Raw genomic sequence first — 24,400 nt, 5'->3', positions numbered from 1 at the left:
CAAATGTTCAGAGGTGTGAATTCCAGGTTCCTGGGAGGAATGACCTTGTCTGGTGAAGAGTGGGACTCAATAATAAGTTTAATAGTAGGCAAGCCCACTTAGGGGTAAGTCACATAGGTATTTAAATGCCGGTAAAATCTTTGGACAATGGAGGAAGAGATTAGACCCATTCATCCACTGTTTAAGAACAATGGTTTTCAACCAGGAGCAATTCTGTCCCCAAGGAACATCTGGCAATGATGAGAGTCAGTTCTGGTTGTCCTAAAAGGAAATACAGATGCTACAGATATGTAATGGGCACAAACCAGAGATGCTGCTGAACTTCTAAGGGTGCAAGACAACAGATTATTCAGTAGTGAGCAGTACCAAGGCTGAGAAACCCTGGTCTAAGAAGGTCATTCTTATGGATCTGTGCAGGATGAAAGAAGAGGGCCAGGGGAACAGTGATGTGATAGAAAACTGCAGCACAGATGTTGGAGTGAGGTGTGGAGGACGTAGTGAGTGGCAGTGCTTTGGCGTATTCTGAGCAAACCACATCACATGTTGACCAATTCTGAGAAATTGATGGAGAAAAAAATGTTATCAGTGCTGCTCAATGAATCTTTCATGTAATTTACTATGCTTGTTATTTAAAGATCAAAATACAAAAAAATAAAGGCTGGGATTCACCTTCACTTACGGATTCAAAGTGCACGAGCAAAGCTCCAAATACGAATTTTTCACGAATTCCTGTGACAATATTCTGTAGGCATTCTCCCTCAAGTCACTGACCCTTAAACCTGTTTGCTAATATACCTCAATGCTCATAATTATCTTGAGGGTGGTCATACTTTACTTTTAATCATTTAAGTTAGGATACGTGTCTCCCAGATCTGTGGAGTAGAAACATAAGCCAAGTATGTTTAAAATGTTGCGAGAACCAAAGGAGCTTCTGTATGGGAACAGTTTGGGGTGTTTCCATAAAATGCCACGTCTGTCCTGCTTATAATAAGGAGCAGTTTTGCCACTTGCTACAGGAACACTTTGCCCCATGCTGGGCCATCACCAGTTCTGCCCGACTTGTCCGGTCAGCACATTCTCAGACAAATGGTTAATTCAGTTATGCGTGCTTTTACCAGGTCGCTGCATCACAGGGAGAAATCAGATACTTGCTTTTCAAGCCTGTAGCACATTCTATGCTTTTCTACCAAGCACAAGAGGCAACAGGTTGCCAGAGATTTCTGTGAGTGGGACTCAAGTTTTTCTTCTTTTTGTTAACAATTTCCCCAAAGGGCCTCGTTGAATTAGTGCAACTTTTATAACACAAGAAGAATGCATAATAAGTTGTAATAAAGTAAGTGGAGAGTTTGCATTTGGGTGCTGTCCCTGGGAGAGATCATTCTAAGCTACACCCTAACTCAGACCGACTTCCCTAGGAAGCCTCTCATTTTGGCTCGCAAGGAATGGAGACTTGAGAGGAGTGAACCTCACTGCAAATGCATGTTCTTGTGTCTTGAGAGGTCTAAAATGCATATCTAAATACTGCCTAGAAAACACCTGCTCAAATACTGAAAATCAAAATTCCCTTAGACAAATCACATTAAATGAAACATTGGAACATCCAAGGTTCAAGGATATTCAGAACTAAAACTGCAGCTATTGCCAAGTGCAAAAGAACTCACAGGATCCTGCCTCTGATGTGCAAAGAATGTCTTTGCCTCTCTGTATTGGTCGTGCGCTAGAGCTGAAAATACTTTTAGAAGCTACAGAGGAGTGCGATGAGATCAGAGGGCACAGGCTTCCAACCAGGAAGAGCAGGTTTAAGCACTGGGATCACTAGGTGTTACTGATATGACCTAGAATGAAGCATTTCCCTCTTGGAAATGACAGTTTCTTTTCCACGGGGATAAGTGGATCGAATGAGATTCTCAGCTGGACCTATGAACTGTGAAAAACCAGTTTTTTAGTGTCTTTTGGCTCTTGCAGGTTTGTTGCTGCCTGTCCTGGATGTATTGATGAGAACCACTCAAGTCAGCTCAGAGCCTGGACTATTGAGTGGGCCTGCAGTGGGGAAAGAATGAAGATGTAGGACTTCCTCTCGCCATCTCTCTGTCTCTCACTGACCACCTAATTCCTCTCATACAGAGCATTTCCTCTCTACCTGCCCAGGTGCTGTGGAGGACACTGGCCTTGCCGGTGTTCCTTACTCCATTTCTGTGAAAGCACTAGTGTTGTATTCAATTGGAAACCTTCTCTACCTTAAGACTTCTCTGCATTAGTTCTTCGTGTTTTCTGGTTCATTTTCTCTCAATTTCTAGGTTTAGATTTCCAAGAAATGGAATATAATTAACTGGCTTTTCTCTGGCACGATCCACATATCCAGGGTAGTGGCCAGGCTGTGAATTTGTTACTCTTGAACTGAACATCACACTGTCCACTGGTCTGCCCAGTCATGGCCTTGTGGGTGCCATGCATGTGTTAGCACAATAAAAATGGCCCCAAGAAGACAGGTAGTCGTTGATGGAGGTCTTTAGGAAATAATTTACTCTGGTCTGAGGCCTTTCTAGCACCTGAGTTTAATACTCTTATATATACATCGTTATGAAGTTTGTTACTAGCCTGTTATTATTTTATAGTAAATGTCCAGGATGTTATCTTGGGATGGACCTGTGGTTAATACCCAGCCAAAATAAAATCACTGCTTTCTAAAGTAAAGAAGCCAGCCATCATTACCCGTCGTTGTTTTAAGATATTGTGAAATCATCTGGCGTAGTTGTCCTTGCAAAGTCACTTGCTAGAATTAAAATGTATTGATTGAGGATTGAATGATTGATTGCAGTACTGGGAGAGATTCTGCACCAGATTTAGCAGGAATCACGAGAAACACTGTGCCTATCCTCAGTGTGTTTATAGTTGAGATAAGAAAATAGGAAATTTCAGGAAACGGTAGAAGAAGTGTGACCCTGGAGGGCAGTTTGATCTAAAATGAATGTTTACACTTGTGGCTCCTATCTCATGTGACTGTAACTTCAGTTCTTCCTAAGTCATGTATTTTAGAGGCAACTGGTTTTTGGTGTCACTGGAGGGAGATGGGAAACTCCAAAGACAGTGTGGCGTTCAGGAAACTGTACAACTGTAGGAATGGCTATGAGCACCATTGTGATGTCGCCTTCTATTAGCCTACAGGGGAGTTGTAATTATTCTGCTAAGTCTTCATTTGCTATTTGAGAGCAACAAATTAAACCTCACTAATCTACCTCACTGGATGGTACTTACCGAACCTAAGAGGCTTCAATTATCAACAGCTTAATAAATGTACTAATCTGCATTAAATGAAATCCTTTGCAAAATCACATTGAAACAATGCTTAAGTCATAATCAGCCTGCCTGGTACCTACAGCATGCTGTGGCTGAGCCCTAGAATACACTGTGTAATCAAATTCCATGTTACTTAAATCTCCGAAAATTCCTAAAAGGGTTTTTTTGGGGGGGGCAGGATTATTTCATATAGTACTTATTTAATTCAAAAAATAGACATTTAGTTATAAGTCAAGCAAGAATGTAATTTAAAACTGCTTACATTCAGCCATCTATTATTATAAAAGAAAGCTTAGCCAGTTCCTACGCTAAGAAGTCCTCATATGACATTTGACGAGCATCCAGGGTTGTTGTCCTGTTCACCAGTGCCAGCTACAGTTCTTGGCGAGGTAACGACATGGATGATGCTCTTTTATGTTTGCAAAGGAGGAGCTGAGACAGTGGAGCAATTTGTCCCCAATCATAGTCGGGAACGGAAGCAGGCCACCATTTCATCTCTGTTTTATTTTGAGTAGTCTGAGAACAAGGTGCAGCAAGATTCGCACGCACACACATTCTCCACGTTACTTGTGTTGATATCTGATATAGAAGTTCAAGCTGACAATAGCTATGTCGTGAGGAATCTATCGGTTGCATCTTAAATAGTAAATAATGATCAGAGAAGTGCAAACGGAGATAGCGTACATACATCTGAAAACATGAGAAAAGAAGCTACACAAGTCAGCCGAACGAAGCATTTCATGATTTGGTTCTCAGGCTTTGGAACTAATTATTTAAACCCGCCCATCCAAGTCACAAGCCAGCTATGCACATACATGCAAAGACTGTCTCAAATCCACTTATGTAGGATTTTCTTGACAAATTTTTTAAACATGGGAAATGCAGAATTTCTATTTGGGTAAAACAAAAGCTAGGAGAGACCATCATTTTAAAGCTTCCTAAGAAATAAAAAATCTGCTCTTTCACATTATTTAGAATTATGTGACTGAAGGAATTATTTTTCCCATAGTCTTCATTGGCCTGAATTTTCTAAGGCTTAAAAATTTGTAGCAAAGGCGAGAAATAGCATGTGATCTAAATTCAGTGGGAAAACATAATGGATATGCAGTTATACTATTTAGCAAGTGGCTGAATTTAAATAGTATCTGCAGACACTAAGAAAAGAATTTGCATACCCCCCAAATAGCAGTTGGACCAGTGGTGGCAAACCTCACTGAAAGTTCTAAAAAGTTCATCTTTGTTGATAAAGCTCTCCTCAGCTTTTTCCTAAGACCACGAAATACTGACTGGAAGGCTCCTACAGTAATAGGGTGATCTGCTACCTTCAAACGAGCTAAGAAGCAGTAATGCCAATGAAAAGAAGAGTAGATATTTAATATATTTTTCTATATTCTCTTTTTTTGTCTGCCAGTATGTTGTGTCTTGTTGAATTGGCCAACACAAAACTTGGAGTATGTCAACCATAGTCCAACAGAAAAAACACATGCATGTGCACAGGAATGCACAACAGCACACGTGTTCATGCAATTCAGCAGAAAAAGAAAAAGAAAACAAACAAACAAACTTGGTCGATCCAGTGGTGAGACTAAGATTGACAGTTACATCTTGCCTAGTATTTTAAGACCTGTTCATTCTATTAGCGCAGAACATGATAGGAAAATAGAAGATCAACATATTCCATTAATGAGCACCTCAGAGACATTATTTTTTATAATTGTTTTAGCAAGAGGTTATTGAGGTTCTTCCAGGTGCCAAACATTTGACATTAGAGGGGAAAAGTGAATAGATATTGTAGCTGCACCGAATATGCACCAAAAATAGCATGAGGGTACAGGATAAACACGCTCTATTAATTAAGAGAGAGTACTTGGAAGGAGAGAAGGAAACAACACTTTCCATAATAAAAATATAGAAGAAACAGGAAGAAAAAGACATATTTGAAGTAAATCTGAAGAGTATGAGAATGGGTAATGTAATCAGAAACCTTCTCCCTGATGTTATAAGAAAGGAGAAAAAACAATTATTTAATCAGCACCAACAGTGTGCCTGGCCAGCCCAAACACATCTCCTAGCACTGACTGTCCCTGTTCAGAGGGCCCTTGAATGTGTCTCCTCTTCCCTGTGTTATGGAAGTGGTTCTACATGCCTTCGTTCTACCTGCTAGCTGGATGACACTGAACCAGTTTACCCCTCTGCTTCAGTGCTCTCACCTGCAAAATGAACGTTAAAAAAAATAAACACCTTACCTCAGTTTATGCTGAGGTTCAAGTTAGGAGCAGGAAGTAATAAGACCACTGTATAGCCTATTGCGAAGGCCATAAAACTTTATTATTATTGCTTGTATTAAATATTATAGTCTCTATTGCATTTGATTTCCCTCTGGAATGGTGTTTTTCCAGCTCTAATATGAAGCAATCACCAAGGTATCTTAGTATCACAAATGTGCAGACTCAGCAGGGTTGGGATGAGGCTTGCGATTCTGCATTTCCAACAACTGAAACGCTGCTAGTGTGACTGGACCAGAGTCTGCACACTGACTAGTGCCTTATGGTCCAAGAACCACTGCTGGCCCATGAGCCCTTTGTAGGTGAGATACACAAATTGAGAATAAACATTTAGTTACTCCCATGGAAGTTTACCATTGCCACAGAATCCACACAAGTGCATCATGATTTTATGACATTTTGCAAAACTGTAAGTTTATAATGGATTAAAAAATTTTACATGGTGTTTCATCACAAAGCAGTTGAGAAGCATTGTTTTAGAACATAGAATAAACTTAAATACAATTATAGGATGTTGTAAAATTTTATACCTCCTTAGAAATTAAAAGAGCTTTGTGTGGTTTGGTATTGAGTTGCTATTTTTCAGTGCATAAATGAATTAAGTAAAAAAACTAGTAGAGCGCTGAGAGAGCGCTGAGGAGCCAGTTTCAAATTCTCCATTTAATGACTAAATTCAGAATCCATGTAGCACTGACTTTAATGAAGTGTGTACAATCAGCAACTCCACAGCTAAGCTTCTGTTTACATTTTCTTCTTAAAGATTGCTGAAAGCCTTCCATGTTCAAACTATAAGCCCAAAGAAGCATTTCTTCTGCCCATTGTCTCTTGAGCAATACTAGATTGCACATTTTAGAAATACACATGACTTTCATAGTAATTTGCTTTCGTATCATTAATACGGGGATCAAACAATGTTTTCATGTGGGACTCAATAACTGTACAAGCAAACATGATTTAGGGGGTCACCTAGTATTTGTAGTATAATATAAGCCTTTCCCAGTGGTGACAGTTTTAGTGAATGCTCACAAATATTGTTCTAATGTAGATATCATCCCGGCTTCAGTAGTGTGTGTGTGTGTGTGTGTGTGTGTGTGTGTGTGTGTGTGTGATGTGTGTGTGTGTGTGTGTGTGTGTGTGTGTGATTTTCCTTGCGCAATTCATCACTAACTAGTACAAACTGTCATTTACCAGGAAACAATGAGCATTCAAATGAATACTGTAGACAGAACCTAAGACATATCACAATCTTGGGATCTGGGATTTAGATTGGTAGATGAACTAGGATACTTGGTCTTTACTTAATGATGTTCAGTGATTATGACTTTATACTTACCTGACTTTCAAAATAGTTTCACACATATCCCTCATGTGCCAAACAGAAATCTGAGAATAATGTGTAGGGAACTTTGAGTTCTTGGAAAGGAGGTGGTTCTAAAACTGACACTTATAAAAATTTTATATTTGAAATAGCAAGTTGGGCATGAGCCTCTTCACTTAAGTCCCCCACCCCAGATCATAAAATTTTATCTTCAAAATGGTATTTTCATTAAAGACTAACTAATCGCATAATACATTTCATTCATGTCTTTATTTGGAGCAGTTAGGAATCTGGAAGCAGACTGGTTTAACTGGAGTTAGTGAGCTGCGTCAGCTTGGCACAGAGCACTTAGAGAAGTGAGCCGGTGTGTGGCTAGGCAAGGCCTATGAGACCTACTGGGAATCATGATTCTGTTCTAGAAAATAAGAGGAAATCACTGAATGATTTTGAAGTACAGGGGATGGAATGCCATGAGTTTTGTCATCGTCATGTGCATGTACCAACTCTCCATGAACAGTGTGATTATTATGCACTACAAATGTGTACCAACAAAAATTCAAAAGCTATTTAATTAAAAAATCAGTAAGACTATTCTGTATGATACTATAATGATGTATACTTGGACATTACCTATTTAACAGAATCCACAGAACCATAAACACAGAGAACATTATGGTAAAGTATGGATTTTAATTAACAGTGTATCCGTGCAATAAAAATGAATCAGTTGCTCAATTAAACAATTCTACCTATATCACTGGAAGATAATAAAAAAGGGAAATTTGGGGGAGGGTTGAGGCAGTATATTAAACTGTACTTTCTGTTCAGTTTTTCTATGAGCCTAAAACTGCTCTTTAAAAAAACCCAATCTACTAAGAGAGGAAATAAATTTGTTCACTGCTGGGTAAAGAATAGATTGAGTGATCGGGTAGGGAGTCAACATAGTATTCTTTTTAAATTAACATAGTTTTTCTCAGAAGAGTCTTGCTACCAAAATTCATGTGGAACTAAAATTTCAGAACCTGGAACTCTTTGTTAGAGTAAAAATAAGTAGGGCAGGAAAACAGAAGAGATCCAGAGTCGCATTGCCATCAAATAGAACACAAGTTGACGACTAAGTCTTTACTTTTGTGCTATTACAATTCTTTTTATCTACTTTTGAATTCATGGTCATTTCTGTTAGCATCAAATTTAAATTGATATATGAAGAGAAAGCTAATATATAGATTAGTGTCTTCTTGGACCTAAAATCTTCCAAAGAGATTTTATATTAATACACTAGTTAAGAAACCAGTAACGTACAGGTATTGTCAAGGAGTATGTAAGAAGAGACCTTGACATTGGTTTAGACCTACACTTAATAACCTTGAACAGCTTTAATATTGTCACATTCAAACTGTATAATCAGAGGCTGATTTATGTGACTGCCTTTATTATATACCTGACAATCTGATAATTTGACAGTGAAAGATGGCTATGAGACAGAATAACATTTATGCTGCATTAATTTAATATCTAATAGTTTTTCATCTTCAATAAGTAATAGAAACACCCTTGCATTCATATTGCTGGATCTGCCTGCTTGTAAATTGTTTCTGACTATAAAAATGAGATTGACTTGCGTTCAGTCCCTGTAGTTCAGTAATTTTTGATTGTTAGATTTAAGCAGGGAAAAAAAAAAACTCTATAAAGTCATGAGCAATCTCTGCATGTTCTAACCCGGAGGACTGAATGGTAACTCTGAGATTTGATTTATTGTTTGGTAGAGGATGAGGGCAAGAGAACACTAAGTTCTAGTCTTGAAAAATGTCTCAACGGCAGAAAAAGAAATGCCGAGTTATCAATTAATCATAATAATATCTTAATAACATGTCAAATTTTACTGAAACAGAATGGAATTTTGAATGTGTGCTGAATTCCTCAACCAGGGGCATTCTTAACAAACAGTTGGAGGCTGGTGAGAATTCTCTTGGGGATTATTCATTAATTCCAGTCTCCCTATGTACTTTGTGCTCAATAGACACAAAACCTTGTGCTCTTCAACAACATTTTTACTTGCTTTAGTTATGAAAAGAATAACAGTTTCGTGAATTTGTAAAGATTTTTATAATCTCTTCAAAAAGCCTCTACACCTACTCTGCACATTAATGAGTGACCAGCATCAAAGCTGCAGGACTCTGATTTCCAGACTGCTCAGCTCTTGTTGCTTTTCGGTCTTTTGGCTAAGACCTAGTGCAGACTGCTCAGCTCTGATGGCAGCAGCTGATGTTGACAATCACCAAGGTTAAATCACTTCTCCAAGGTCACTCATCTAGTTGTCAACAAGTCACGGCTAGTTTATGTACCTGGAGACTCCCTGGCAGTCCTGCTTCCTCCAGATTCTGCCTTACTACTGCTTCAAATGGAGAAGAAGACAGAGATTTCAGAAACAGAATTCTATAGCCAAATGGAAGTGTGTGCCTTGTCAGGATAGAGATTTTCATCTTAGAACTGGAATCATCCTCTGACTAAGACAGTACCTCTACCTAGAATACTGAAGGTAGTTAGGACTGATGATAAAAGTTTACACATATGCTTCCACACAGACACACACGAGAGAGGGAGAGAGAGAGAGAGAGAGAGAGAGAGAGGGGTGCTATTTCCTTAGTTAATCCTGATATGCACCTACAAATACTACTGCAGCTATTTATTCACCCTCATCTCCTGCTTTTCTCAGCATCTTCATCCTTCCAGGGCAAAAAGAGTGAAACAGTTGAAATCAGTCTGAACTTGCTATGGCTTGTCACAGGAATCCGCACCTCTCCCTAACATAAAATGGTCCAATTTTATGACTCAGCACATTTTTTGACTCCTAACAAAATCGGAATGGTACAAGAATGAATTGTGAAAGCTAAACAGAATTAAGGACTTAGGAGTTTACACTGTGTTGTCCCAGCTCTGCATTTACTTGACAGAAAACAGTGACACTCTCTCTGGTACGGCCTCCCTGAATATAGGAAGCCTTCCTAGTCCCTAGGTGTATGCACATTATTGGAGTGATATTGCTTTCTAGCCAATGAAACATCGCTTTTAAATTCCTGGCCCCTGAGAAGGATGTCAAGCCTTGGTCTCATTACAGTTTCTGGTTATAATCTTGTCTTCCATCTTTGATTTCTCTGTTACAAGTTTTTAAAGACGTATGCCCATTTCATAGGGCCAGCACCACTATTACTGTTACTTATTTTTTATAATTTTTTATACATTTTGGGGGTGCCTAGTGTGCCATGGAAGTTTAAGTCACTGTGTATGGAAACAGCATTGTACTGAAACTGATATCAGATGCTTTTGAAGTAGAGATCCATATCCTCATTTTAGTTTTTTGTCATAATCTTTCAGGGTTGATAATGTGTGTATGTCTTTATTAAGATCAAAATAATTAAAATGCATTTATTCTGCCACAGTGAGAAGAAAGACATCACATGGCGCCCCCAAAGTCAGTGACAGAGCAGAAAAGGCAAAGGGACTTTTTTGGGTCCACCAGGCCAAGTCGATGGCTGGCATATAACTTTAGTATGATGCTTAACTTCTGTAATCCTAGGTTCTTCATTCGCACAATAAAATCTTACGATGTCTACCTTTCTGCCATATCGTGAAGGTTGTATAAAGTGCTCTAGGCAAAAGCATTCTTTGACAAAGAGAATGTCTTATAAATATAAGGCAACATTTCCAAGAAATGATTAACTGCTTCACAACAAAGGAAAAATGTCCAATGAAACATGGAAATATAATTAAAAATTATTCATAAAAATGACTATGTAGGGCCAGGGATTTAGCTCAGTGGTGCTACCACCTGCTTCACAAGCGTATGGTCTCGAGTTTGATCCCCAATACCAAAAAAAAAGACTATGTAGAATGACCATTTTGAATATACTGAAGTGTGACTTACATAGTATGACCTTGCATAAAAGATGAGTTTATAGGGCCAGGCGTGGTGACGCATACCTGTAATCCGAGCACTCGGGAGGTTGAGATAGGAGGATCGCTGTGAGTTCAAGACCAGCCTGGGCTACATAGTGAGTTCCAGGTCAGTCTCAACTACATAGTGAGAACCTGTCTCAAAAACCAAAAAAAAAAAAAAGAAATAAAAAAGATGAGTTTACAATTGTAAAGCATATAATTACTTAATCTATTCCCAGTTTTTTTAAAAAAATTGACTTGCCTGTATGTTAAGAAACACGTGATGGAAGTACAGAGGCTATAAAATTTAGTACAAAAAACTTCAGAACATAGAGATAATTCCTGAAAGGGGTAGTCCAGGAATGCAAAACTGATTGTTACCCTAGAAATAATGGTAGAAGTAGAAGGAAGATGAGAAGTCTTACAGGCAGTGCTCCAGAGACAGTGGACATTGGAAGGGGATGATGATATGTACTGAAATGAATGTAAATAATTAATACTGCAAGGCTCTTCCTCTAGGGGAACTGTGACCAAGGTGTGAAAGTGAAACAATGCTCGAAGAACATAAGTTGTTCACGCTGTCAGTGGTCAGCCAGGCCTCTCAGAAAACAATATTTTATGCAGAGTTTCTGTGCCAAGTACAGAAGAAAGAACTGGGCATTTCAGATGAAGGGGCAGCATATTCCAAGACTGGGAAGTGTGGACTAGGGTGGTCCCTTGGAGACGCAATCAATAAGTTGCTTTGTCGGAGCATAAAGTATGTGTGAAGGCTTGTAGGGAAACTGAGCGGCTTCAGATCCTAAAGGTTTGTGGCTGGGGAGCTGCCCAAAGGGTACTGGGCAGAGGATGGCATCATGAATTTCTTTAGAAAGAACAAGCTGGTGCAATGTGTTCTGGAGGTGACTGGCTTTACCCTGGTCCTTGGCATCACTTTCTGTATAAGTCAGTGGCATCTTAAACGTTAGAGAACCCAATGCATTTATTTTCATGCAAAAGAATGAAACGTGTTTAAAGGACATGTAAGGGGGAGTGGTTCTTAGTCTTCTAAACTTCAGCCATTATTATGACACCATCAAGATTTTTCTGTGTGTACAAATCGTGTTTTTATCAAAACTTATTGGCCTTTTTTGGTGGCCTTATTTTTTCATAATGTCAAAGAAGAAAATTCTATCCTCAAGCCGCAGTGTTTGTTAAATTGCAGGGTTAGCTATTCCTTGGATATTAAACATTAATATAAAGCCAAGTATTGAAAATGTCTCTCTGGGTACCACCCTAAAATCTCCCTTAGGAAACACTGCTCTATCCAAGGCCATCATTTGACCGGGAACAATCATTTCTCCAAGAAATCAAATGGTTTGCCCAAGCCCTCCAGGTGCCTCACAAGTGCTAGGGCAATGGCAGCAGCCGAACAGAACTACTGCCCATTTGGCTTCTGGTGGGGACCCAGATAAACAGCAGTCACGTAATGGCATGACAACACCAGGTGACGCGAAAGGCCATGGGGAAAACGGAATAAATGGACACAGAAAGACAGATGTACCTCTAGATGGGACGGCCCCTCTGGACTGCTGTGCAGTCCGGGTGCTAGAAATGGAGTGGCACAGAATCTCAGGGCGGGGTAGGTGAAAGGAATAACAGGAGCAAGGCCCCCGAGGAGAACAAACGCAGGACACGGCAGCGAGGGCACCGTGGAAGTCAGGACCTTAGGATTCTGCCCCTATGGTGCCGAGGAGCCTAAAATGGGGGCCTCCTGGCCCTTTGCAGAAAATATTTTCTGAGCTCTATATCATTTTATATATAATATCTATATATAGATAGATATACACACATATATACACACATAATTTATACATGACATATATAAACATATGTAATACAGGAGAATTACAACATTGTGGTGAATTGATTCACATAGCATTTTCACCATCTTCTCTTTCTCCTCCTTCCCAATCCACATCCCCTTATCCCTTTCCCATCTCCACAAAATCTACCTCCCTATTTCCTATCATCTCCCTCTTATTTTGCTTTTAAATTACTTCTATTTCAGGTTTTTCATATAAGAGAAATCATACAATATTTAACTTTCTGGGTCCAGTTTATTTCACTTAGCATCATGGTCTCAAGATGCGTCTACTTATCTACAATGACTCAAGTTTATCCTTCTTTGTGGCAGAGTAGTACTCCGCTGTGTATATATACCAAATTTTGTTTGTCTGTTCGTTCCTCTTTATCCTATCTGTTGATGGGCATATAGGCTGCTGCCATATACATGGGTATGCATGTACCACTGTAATATTTCTTTCACTCTTTTGGGAAGATACTTAGAAGAGGCATACCTGGGTCAAATGGAATTTCTATTTCATTTTCTGTAGAATCTCCATACTAAGTTCCACAGTGGTTGTAGTGGTTTACACTCTCACCAACAATGTGTAGAACCTTTTTTTCACAACCTTGCCAGCATTTGCTGTTTTTTAAGTTCTAAGTGACAACTATTCTTTTTGGAGCAAGAAATGTCAGTCTTATGTGTCATGGTCTTTCTGTTGTTGTTATCAAATGAGGACATCACAGAAAGGTTTTGGGCGTCCTTATAATAATGAAATATGTCTTTTCCACCTCAAAATCTAGTTTCTACTGGTAGAAAGCTGATTTAACTTTTTAAAAATTGTGTTGTGTACCAACAAAAACATTTTAGCGTAGTCTCTTCAAATATAATGTCTCTTTAATGATGAATAAGATAGGAGTCAGGGCTAACCATACTTAGCATTCTGCTTGTGTTTTTTCTTGTTAGTATTTATATTACATTCTCCTAAACTATATCTGAAACCGGTTGGTAATATATCCTTTTGGAAACTGCATTACTGGGAAATGTAGAAGATTTTTAAAAGATCCCTGTGCCCAGTGTGGCCCAGAGCTACAAGTTTCTTTGGAGCTAATTACATTTTAAATCAAAAGGTCTCCAGGATCATCTCCTACTTCATATGAAAAATGTTGCTGTTCTGTCTCACCTGGGGCCTCCTTTTTCATTTATACCAAATGCCTAGGGTTTGGTAGCAGTGTTTCTGTCTTTGGTATAAAGTTCATGGAAGGTACCTCATATTCTATTTTCTGTTGAATATTTATTTCTCTCTAGAAATGAAAGTAAGCAAAATCAAACCCCAAAGGCCCACTAAAAGCTAGAACAAATCAGGTAAAAAAGACATGGGCAGTGTCTAGAAGAATAGGCATGTGATTGAAGTCAACATTTAAAGCAATAGGATGAACACAGAAGTAGGAGCTAGTGAAGAATTAAGTTGAAAAGCTGAATTGCTAAATTGTGTCTTGCATTGGGAAGATGATCTAAAACCCCTGTATTGAGTCTCGCATACGCACTCTAGCCACCAGCTCAGCGAGTCAGGAGTCTCCCTGCTACCCTGTCTTCTCTTCATGCCTCGCCATTTCTCCCCTTTCCCCTCCGCTCTCTCCCTTCCCTTCTTTTTCTTCCTCCCTTACTCCTCCTCTCCCTCCCAAAACCCTGCATATCGTAAAACTTTCTAAATTCCCTTCCTGCGCTTCCTCTTTTCACTGACTTCTTCCTAAGTCACGTCCTGAGCCACTCTTTCCCAGTAACTTGACATGTTTTTCACTGTGCATATCCAACTATAGGAAAAATCTTTGCAAAATACAGAAAAGCAGAAGGAATAAAATGAAAACTAGTTACCGCTTTAAAACACTTCATACCTATGATCTCTGTAACTCTTTACAGTTTGTAACTTTCTGTACTTACTATTTAATGGCCTTCTTTCTTTACAAAACATGAAAAGGTGTACAGTGTATTTCCCTGTGCAACCAGGTAGTGTTATAAAACCTGATTGTGGCCACCAAATGACCGGTGAACCGATGGCATCTGTGCCGCAGTGGGCGTGCAGAGCCCTCTCTGAGCATGCGAGCCAAAAGGCCCCAGACGCCAAGCGTCGCATCTTCAGGTTTAATTGCTGCCTTGGCACTCTGCAATAAATAAGTGGGTTTGTGGTTGCAGTTTAGGCACTCTGTCTCTAGAAGGTTTGCCATTGCCGGACCATCATTTGCATAATTTGGCTCTTGTTGATGTCCTTAATGTCTTTGCAGTTTTTCTGTATTATAAACAATGCGGCAGTGAACTTCTTTGCATGCTCATGTCTCTGACAGTTGCTATAGAATAAATAATTAGGAGTGTTCTGGGTGCACGGAGGCAGGATATGTGCACTGTGAAAGCTGAAGCCAACTTGGAACAACACGCAGAGGGACTGTCTCCCTCAGGTGTGTAATGCTGAAGCTTAGTTCAGTTTTTCACTTGGATCTCGCTCTTTTAATCCTGCCTCTGTTGGAAGTCACTAGGTAGATTATTGTCCCTTGTTTCTGTGGAGACCTTGGTGAGAGACTAGAAAATGTCGGAATTTGAAGATCAATCCTAGAAATAGCAGAAGGGCAAAGTGCAGGTCAGGACCTCGTCAAACTTCAAAATAAATTATTCAGTGGTGATTATTACTCTTTTTATCTGGCCACCTGACACATACCATCACTGATACAAAGTCACAGCAAAATGAAAACCAAAGCCTCAAGCCCCTCCTACATTCTCAGCCCTACAGATTAATGGTGAAGAATGACACCTCTCAGCTCAAACTTCTGACCACCGGAAGAGAGAAATCTTTGGGGATATAGTACTCATGTAGCCACTTTAAAAAAACTTTTGTTTTTGTTGATATTTGAACATATGCCTTGCACAATGCGTTCAATTAGATTTTAAAAAATCCCTTTGCCTAGAATCATTAACTCTTGGTTTTTGAAAGTGCCCTTTTGAAGGACAGAATACCAGCCAGAATCTCTGGGTTGAGCTAATATAGACAAACACATCAGAGTGTCACTAGTGTTAGTCTGCATCCACCTGCTGGAGAGGTCACAGATCATCATGTTTTTAATAAGAAAACCAAGACCGTAGCTTTCAAATCATATAATTGCAAATGTTGGGGAGGGACAGCAGGATGAACAGTGCAATTAGGCAAGCTTTACTGTGGACATTTTAGAAGTTGTGGAAGGTCCCCGGCAAACTCCAATTTCACTCTACTTGGGCTCATGTTTGGGAAGCAGAATATTCTTTTGAAACACTCCGACTTTTCTGCAGTTCCTCTTTAAAGAAATGCTATCATTCCAGTCTTTGTGGCCAGGGGAACAATACTGCTTGTGTGTTCAAACCACTTGGAGCATTCATGCACTGTTTCGTTAGAAGGATTTGCTTTCCAAAGTTGAACTTTCAGAACTCGGAACACCTTATCACACTTTCACAAGCTTTCTCTCTGGGAATGGAAAAAAGAAGGGGGGCAGCCTGTTAGGACTTGTGCCAGTTAAATCCGATCTCTCCGGGGATTTGTTTTCCTTCTGGCGTCAGATTAGATGTTCAAATCAAGCAGTGTTTCAGATCTGACGGGGAATGTCCATGGGATTCTTAGTGAGGCTAATCCCGAAGCAGCGGCACATTCCAAGGGGCTAATCTGCCCAAGTTCATTGCTTACTTGAAATGACTCTTGGGGGAAGCACCCGGCTAGTTAATTTTTTTTACAGTGGGCGGTCATAAGACCATTATTAACGGGATGACCAGCCCCGGACACAGCAAAACGAAAGCAACAGGAGCGGCTCTGGGGACTGTCTTTGCCACCAGCCAGAGTCAGTGCACAGGTAAAGTGATTTCAGCTAACTTTTCTCTTGTTTGACTTCTTGATGTTGGGTCTGGGGATGTAGAGGAAGACCAAAGGAATACCCAGAGGGATGCTGAAAGAAAGCAACAGATGAAAATGAACATATGCACTAAGCCCCTTTTGGCCTTGGTATTCTGCTCTAATCGAGACAGGGCATCCATTTCACACAGGCAAGGAGAAGCATGTGAATTTTGCCTTGTAATGTGTTTCTATAAAGTTTATATAGTGGTTCTTTTTAATCTTGCAATTAATGTTCCTGGAGATTTTCCTTTTGCTAAGTTGCTCTGCTTAAAAGAGGATTACAGTAGCAGTTTCCAAGGCTTTTAAAGAGGGATTTAATATGTACATCCTCATAACCCTTGGCTTCCTGGGAAAGGTCTTGATTGGAAACCAGTGAGAAGTGCCTAGGAAGGAGAGCTGAAGGAGTGCGGAGTCTAACACTGATAGGACAGTTTTGGTGAAAAATCATTGAAACTTACTTAAATGAAATGGCTCATTTTTTAAGGCAATGTTTACAGGATTCTGCTTTCTGTGTGAGTGTCTATTCTGATTCTTTGTTGACTGTACATTTAATTTTCAAAACTTGTACTTGCTTTGTTCTTTATACTTTGTTCAAAATGCGGATTTCCTCGATTTTGTTTTGAAAAAGTTGTCCTTTAATTATTAGCCTTTGAAAAACATTTTCCTGTTATACACCACACATGGCTGATGATGCAGAAAGACAAGAAAGAAAAGAGCCCTTCACAGACCTGGCCGTGGTTATGTGGCCATTCTACCTTCACAAAAGAATGTACAAAAGTGATTTTTTTGAAGAATGATAGAGACTTTCTTTTTCTAAAAGTACATGGGAATTCCAAAGCATATTTAAAAAGAAAAAAGATTTGGATAAACCATCCATTGAAGTTTTATGTTAGAAGATAATTAAAGCTCAGCTAGAAATATAGCATGTCAAAATTATTTCATGCTTTCTAACAGGGATAATCATCCTGCACTAAGTTAGCTGGATGTTGGGAGCAAAATATAAAGCTTCATGCAGACTAGTTCAAAGCTTTTGAACAAAAGAAAAGGGAGTTAGTTTAGGGAACAAGTTAGACTATGATTGTACATCAAATATGTCCTCTCTCAGAAAATAATTTTAAAAATTTAATATCAATTCACACTGAAGACCTGAATAAAAGCACAATAAAGCAAAACCCACAATATAACATAGGGAATTATGTTGATATTTTGTAGATTTATGTGTTATACATGTATTTCTTCTCTGATACACTTCTCAAAAGACAATCCATTTCAAATCTGAATAATGAGAAGATCTTTTACCTTCATTTTTCTTTTCTTTCCTCTTAATTGTGTCTTGGCGAGAGAAATGATTAATCTGCTAATAGTAAAAAAAAATGAAAGTGACCCTCAGTCCTTTTGCTCACAGTGAAGTAGCTTTTTACCTTTGGGAAGGTAATTAAGATACTAAACTCCAGTCAAGCCGAATTATTTTATACAGAAACGCAAGCAAGATGCCAATCCATATGTAGTAATTCTTACCACACCACTCTACTGAAGCTTCCAGGACTTCCCAAAGTGAAAGTAGGGCCCATGAGGGAAAGAAATGATGCAGCTGTCCTTGGACAGTCTGTCTAATCCATGGTGTGTGGCCCCCCAGACTCGCAGGTTAGGGGCCGCATGGTGATTTCATTTCTTCCCTGTAGCTATGATCGTAACCTCGGCCTCCTTTGACTTTCTAATACTCTCCAGCCTTCCCACTGCCTCACCCTCACAATTGACACCAAAAAGAGAGGAAGCACTGGGCTGTGTTCATTACTCTGCATGTGAGGCTGGGAGGGGACATGAGAAAGTAGGAGGTTCGAGGGTGAACGGGTTCCCAATCGGCCTCTACAAGCCTCGCTCTGTCCTCAGCCCAGGGCCTCCCCGGGAATGCTCAGTTAGCACGACTCGCATCACCGAGCACGATTACTTCATCTCAGCCATCTCTCACTTCGAGAAGCAGTTTGCTGCATGGGTAAGAGTGTGAGCTCTGGATTCAGGTTGCTTAAATTCAAACCCTGGCTTTAAAACTCACTGGCTACAAATGGCTGTCTCCGTTTCTTCATGGTAGAAATAGTTGTAATGGCAGACTTCCCTCACAGAGTTCTTCAAGGGTCTATGGAGACAGGGCGTACATGGCACAGTGCCTCACATGTCATGAGCCTTTAATGCACATCAATCCTTGCTTTTACCCATGGGGCTCCTACTATGTGCCAGGTAGTTTGTCTGAATTATCTGGTTTGTTTGTCACAAAGCTTTCCCAAGCAGCTTCGATGGCCCCTGCTGCATTATAGAAGAGGTTCAGAGGGATTAAATAACTTATACCTTACTAGTGGCCAGCCACATACTCTACAGTACTCAACACCAAGGGGCATCAGTCTAGGTCACGGCTAAAGGAATTTCATGGTGCCCTCATCTGAACATCCAGTACTCTGAGTACTGGAATTAACCCAGGATTGGTCCACTTTTCTGAAGTGAAAGCATGGTACCCCCAAAATAATGATGACTACATTGTGTATCAGGCATTACTACTATGCCCATTTTACAGATGAGTAAAACTGAGTATTGAAGGACTCACGTGACTTTCTCCTTGTTGCAAAGCCCTATTCACTCCACTTTTTCTCACTGTTCCCTATACATCGGTATCCACAATACTAATTTGCTGACTTCCTCTTGAGGCGGATTGATCAGTGCTCTCTGAAATTCCCATTTGTTCCCTAAAAGATCCTTCTGAAGCCTGGCCAAAATGGGCCACAGGAAGTAAAACCAAAGTGCATTCTTCCTTTTCCGCTCCCAGAGGTGTAGGGAAAGTGGGTCTTAAATGTCCATTAGGAACATTGCCCATCTCTCTGCCAATAGATATTATCAGTCAGCGTATCCAGTGATGGGGGAAACCATGGCATCTTAAGAGTTTAACTGACAGGCTTTTTACAATGAAGATTGGTTATCTTTGCCACTAAGCTCATTTCTTTTGCAAAGATGGTGGTGCCAGCTTCCCCTACATGTTTAAGAAAAACATCTTTGAGAATAGATCATCTCCTTTCATGTCCACCTGACAGACATAGCTGCAGGTGCCACCTTTGCAATGTGGTATCCATTTCTGGCCCACAGCACCTGAGCACCCAGCAGCATTCGATCCAGTTGTGACCATCCCTGGGGTAGGATGCAACTCCTCAGTATCCCTGTTATCCTTTATGTTGCTACTTGTGAAATGTGCATTGTCCCAAATATAACAGACCTTCTGCCGCTCGTGCCACCTACTTGTACAGACTCCCATTGGATGAGAGCAAGGTTGGAGGGCAAACCAAACCTGGCACATCTTACACAGACATTGCGGTTGCTGGCAAAGTCAGGACTAATTACAACCCACGAACAGGGCCTAGTTAAGAGAGAACAGCAGAGATTGAGACGAGCCAAGGAAACAACTCATTGTGCTTCAACCCCATATATTTTCAGAGTATGAGCTTAGAACTGATGCTGGAAGGTGACGACGTATAAAAATAACATTATGTGCCATCCTAGCAATCTCCATCTTCGGTGGTCAGGGAGGGAAACGTCTGAGCAGCTTATTGGAGTTCATGGGAAATTTCTTTACTGTTTCAAATGCCGGTGAAAAAGAGGGTAAAGGGATGCAGCATAGACACCCTGGTTTGGAGCAAAGAGTTCCTACAGTTTCCATAATTTGCCATAACATTCGGTGGCCATCCAGAAACCCAGTCTTGGTAGCAGGATTTCTGGATGAACTGTCTTAGCAGTGTCCATTGGAAAAAGCCGTTACTTGCTGTATGCTGAAAGGCATGCGGGATACAAGGGGGGGTAATGTGTGTCTACCTTCCCAGGCGTCGTCTGTCAAATCTGGGACTGCGCTGAAGGTAGTTCTCTTTCTTCTGTCACCACTCTTGTTTTTCCTCCTTTGTAGTTAAGCATTGCTAATTTGGATTTTAGAAACAGTGTGATGATGGATTAGGGCTTGTAATTGAGTGATTTGCTTACCATTGTTCTTTCCTTCAGAAAGGAAAATCTCATGGAAGCACAAGCCATGAAAATGCTATGCTTATTTAGGTGTGTCTCTGCCCACCACTGAATACTGTTTTCTGTCAAGTTGCAAATATAATGTTCTATCCTTCCAGATTGATTTTCTCTGTAAATAGCGTTTTCTTCCTGTCCTTCAAAAGTCATTATATGTTCATGTATGGTTATATCTCTAGTTATTTTTTTTCAGCATGGCTATTTCATTTAATTTTCCATATTATAATGTTAACCTAATTAGTAAGTTTTAGAAATCATTTTTATTATATGTAATCTTTATGTATGAAATAACCATAATTTCATTTTAGCTCATGATGTACTAGTTTTTGCATGATTATGAAATTTCATTTTCTAGTTAAAACTATTTAAAGGCTATATTAATATTTCTTATCTTTTTTTTTCCTCTCTCTTTCAGGCTCAGAAATCCTGGATAGAAAGAGCATTTTATAAAAGAGAATGTGTTCACATCATACCCAGCACCAAAGACCCCCATAGGTAATCTTCCTGTCTGTAATGTATCAAGATGTGAAGTCATGATGACAGGGGCAGACAATAACAGCAATCACTACCCATTGTGTGGGATCCATTGCCAAATGAAGGACTCTTTTTATTATTGGACATTTTTGAAGCAATTCTTCTTTGTGATGCTGGAGAATGAACCCAGGGAATACTGAGCTATATCACTAACCCTTTTTGATTTTCTATTTTGAGACAGCAGCTATTTTGAGCAACTGCTAAGTTGCTTAGGTTGACTCAAATTAAATTTGTGATCCCCTGCCTCAGTCTGCAAATAGCTGGGATTACAGGCATGTGCCACCCCACCTGGCTCTGAAGCCGTCATTCACATTTCTCTATGACATTAAGTCATATGCCTGCAGTTAATTCTTAGTGCAAAAGTCTGTAAAAGTCTATCCCATTGCAGATGAAGCCAATCTCTGTGTATAACATTTGGCTATAGTTTTTTTATAATGATAACTGGTTTTTCCTTCTATGAGATCTACTCTAGTAGAAAAGGTACTTTTAAATAAAAGACTGTTGGCAGATTACTGTACAGAGACTGTAAAATTTCAGATTGCTCTGCACTTTTTTGGGGGTGATACTGGAGACTGCCTCCAAGGCCCCAGTAGTCTTTGCACTAAGCTATATCCCTAGCCCTAGAGACCAACTTGCTAAATTTCTCAGGCTGGGCTTGAACATGTGATCATCCTGCCTTGGTCTCCCAGAATGCTGGAATCATAGGTGTATTCCACCACATTTAGCTTCCTCAGCACATTTTTAGTGCCACCTTACCTCCCTGAAGATGAACAGTGATCAAGGTGGAAGCATTAGTTAAAATATATGGTAAATTTTTTGATTTAAAATTTGTATTACAGTAAAAGACACATTGCCATTAATTCCTGTCAAAATACTCCCTCTCACTTTGAACACACTTATGCTATCATTCTTACTACTTTTTATATTTCTGGAAATCTTCTTGCACGAGTACACAAGGTATGATCAAATACATGGTGAAGGCTACTGCCAAGCGCCATCCGTAGAAAGACAGGCTTGTAGAAGCATTAAAGCATGGCCTTATTTACCTTATGCACCAAATCTGGCACCGTGAGACCTTGGGCTCTTTCCTGTCAAAATGACTGTGAAAGGTAAATATTTTCATCTGATTTAGAACATCAAGGCCACCATAACAGTCAGTGAAAGACATGAAAGAGGATTTCCAGAAGTGCTCCAGAAAGTGACAAGAACAATGGCATAGGTATATTCAGAGGAAGGGGGAGTGTTTTGATGTTGCCTAAAGGCAACGTGTCTTCTACTGTATCTACTGTACTAAATTTTAATTTAAAAATTCACTGTATTTGTCAATCATACATCATAACACACCTAAGTCTGGAAATGCCTTTATGAATAGAAAATTTAACACTGCAGTTAAAACATGGATTATTCGGTCATACAGACTAGAGGTATAACCTTGGACAAATTATCCAACCTTCGGAACTACAATGCTTCGTCGTAAAATGGAAGCTAATTTCTAAGTGTTCCATAAACAGCAGCTATGTGCTACAACTACTACTCCTAATAATTGTGATTATAATGGTAATAATGTATGTAGACATTTTCATGAAAGAAGGAACAAATTCTCCATTTTCAAATACCTTGTGAATTCCTTTATTGTTTCTTCAAGAACACTTAAGCCTGCAGATTTTTATTTTCAGAATTGGATATTTGACAGCCAATGTCAACTGGGGAGAGACAAGTTAGACTGTGACTCACGTATAAGTGCAATTCCTCATTTAAATGTGAAATGTTAAAAATCTCTCCCTCGAAGCTCTTTAGTGTCCTTTAGGCAAGATTTGGTAAAAGGGAGAAGCGAGAAGTGCAAAAATCTAGAGAACTTCTGCTCACGGGCGCCCTCTCCTCAGCAATATGCTAGGAGCCAAAGGTGTGGATGAGGAAGGGCAGGAGGCACATTGTGGCTTCTACGGTTAAAGGAAGATGAGGACAAGAGAAAAGGAGATGCATGTACCACAGAAAGCCGGCGCTCATCACTGGCCTGATGCAGCCACATTGTGAGAGTCAGAATGGACTGAGAATCCTGTCACAGGTTGCCTCATGTGTGTTCCACCAGCAGCTGGCCCAAGGGGTTCACTTTAACCTCTTATGTTGTAGGTGTTGCTGTGGACGTCTGATAGGCCAACATGTCGGACTCACTCCCAGTATCTCTGTGCTTCAGAATGAGAAAAACGAAAGTCGTCTCTCCCGAAATGACATCCAGTCTGAGAAGTGGTCCATCAGCAAACACACTCAGCTCAGCCCAACGGATGCTTTTGGGACCATTGAGTTCCAAGGAGGCGGCCACTCCAACAAAGCCATGGTAATCAGAAAGGCAATTGGTCCTTTCCAGTGCTACCTTATATCCTGCACAGGAGTGGCAAAGAGCTGGGATTTAGACTTTGGGCCACTTCCTGGAGGGGTGACCTGTTCTGATTACAGTGCCCCTGTATTTCTTACCTCCTACTCTATAAAGTCGAGTAAAGCCAATATTTCTCCTAGGATTTTTGAAATAATAAGCATGAGATCAGGCACAGTAACTGTTATTACTAATATTGGAGCAAACAGCTTTCTCTTTCATTATTTTGATTCTTGATTGACACATATTAAGTGGATATATGAAAGGGTTTTAATGTGACACACACACACACACTGACTGTGCACTGATAAAATCCAGTCCCCCTTTATCCACCCCCCTACCATGCCCATGCTCCTTAACCTCTGTTAATCACTATGTTCGGGTCCATTTTTGAGCTTCATAGGAAAGAATAGTTGGTATTCGTCTTTCTTTGTCTGGCTTATATAGTTATCCATTGCATATTGTGTTACTTTCTGTCTCATCCATTTAGACTTTTTCAAAAAACATCCCAACTTTTTAATGAAAAATGTGTTTCCTTAGGTTTCTACTTCCCTGTTTTTTTCTATTAGTAACAGGCCTTTCTCCTCATTCAAGGTGAACATGGTCATCCCAGCCTATTTCCTTCCTCATCCCAATAGCGATCTTGCCATCCACCCTCAGTCCTTTTCTCCCAAGTAGCAGTGTTCAATAATGTTCACAAGCACAAGGACCTGAGTTTGATCCCCAGTACAAATTAAAAAAAAAAAACAAAGAAAGAAAGAAAGAAAGAAAGAAAGAAAGAAAGAAAGAAAGAAAGAAAGAAAGAAAGAAAGAAAGAACAAATACTGCAGATAAATCTTGCCGGGGATTTAGCTTAGTGGTTCCATCTCCTGCCTCTCAAGCA

At 39.9% G+C, this 24,400-nt stretch overlaps 1 protein-coding gene across 31 annotated transcripts in view; it reads left to right on the top strand.

Annotated features, from left to right (window-relative positions):
* Trpm3 (transient receptor potential cation channel subfamily M member 3) overlaps positions 1-24,400 on the top strand; it is a 506,665-nt gene that overhangs the window by 206,420 nt on the left and 275,845 nt on the right. For all 31 annotated transcript variants that reach the window (XM_010638482.2, XM_010638475.2, XM_010638483.2 and 28 more), the window contains exons 2-3: positions 21,028-21,107; positions 23,277-23,481. In XM_010638482.2, coding sequence (XP_010636784.1) covers positions 21,028-21,107; positions 23,277-23,481 — 285 coding nt within the window. The remainder of the gene's footprint in view (positions 1-21,027; positions 21,108-23,276; positions 23,482-24,400) is intronic.

This window comes from Fukomys damarensis, unplaced genomic scaffold (genome assembly GCF_012274545.1).
Source record: "Fukomys damarensis isolate Sample0158 unplaced genomic scaffold, DMR_v1.0_HiC HiC_scaffold_31, whole genome shotgun sequence".
NCBI classification, from domain to species: Eukaryota; Metazoa; Chordata; class Mammalia; order Rodentia; family Bathyergidae; genus Fukomys; species Fukomys damarensis.
This window is presented reverse-complemented; position numbering and strand designations above follow the sequence as displayed.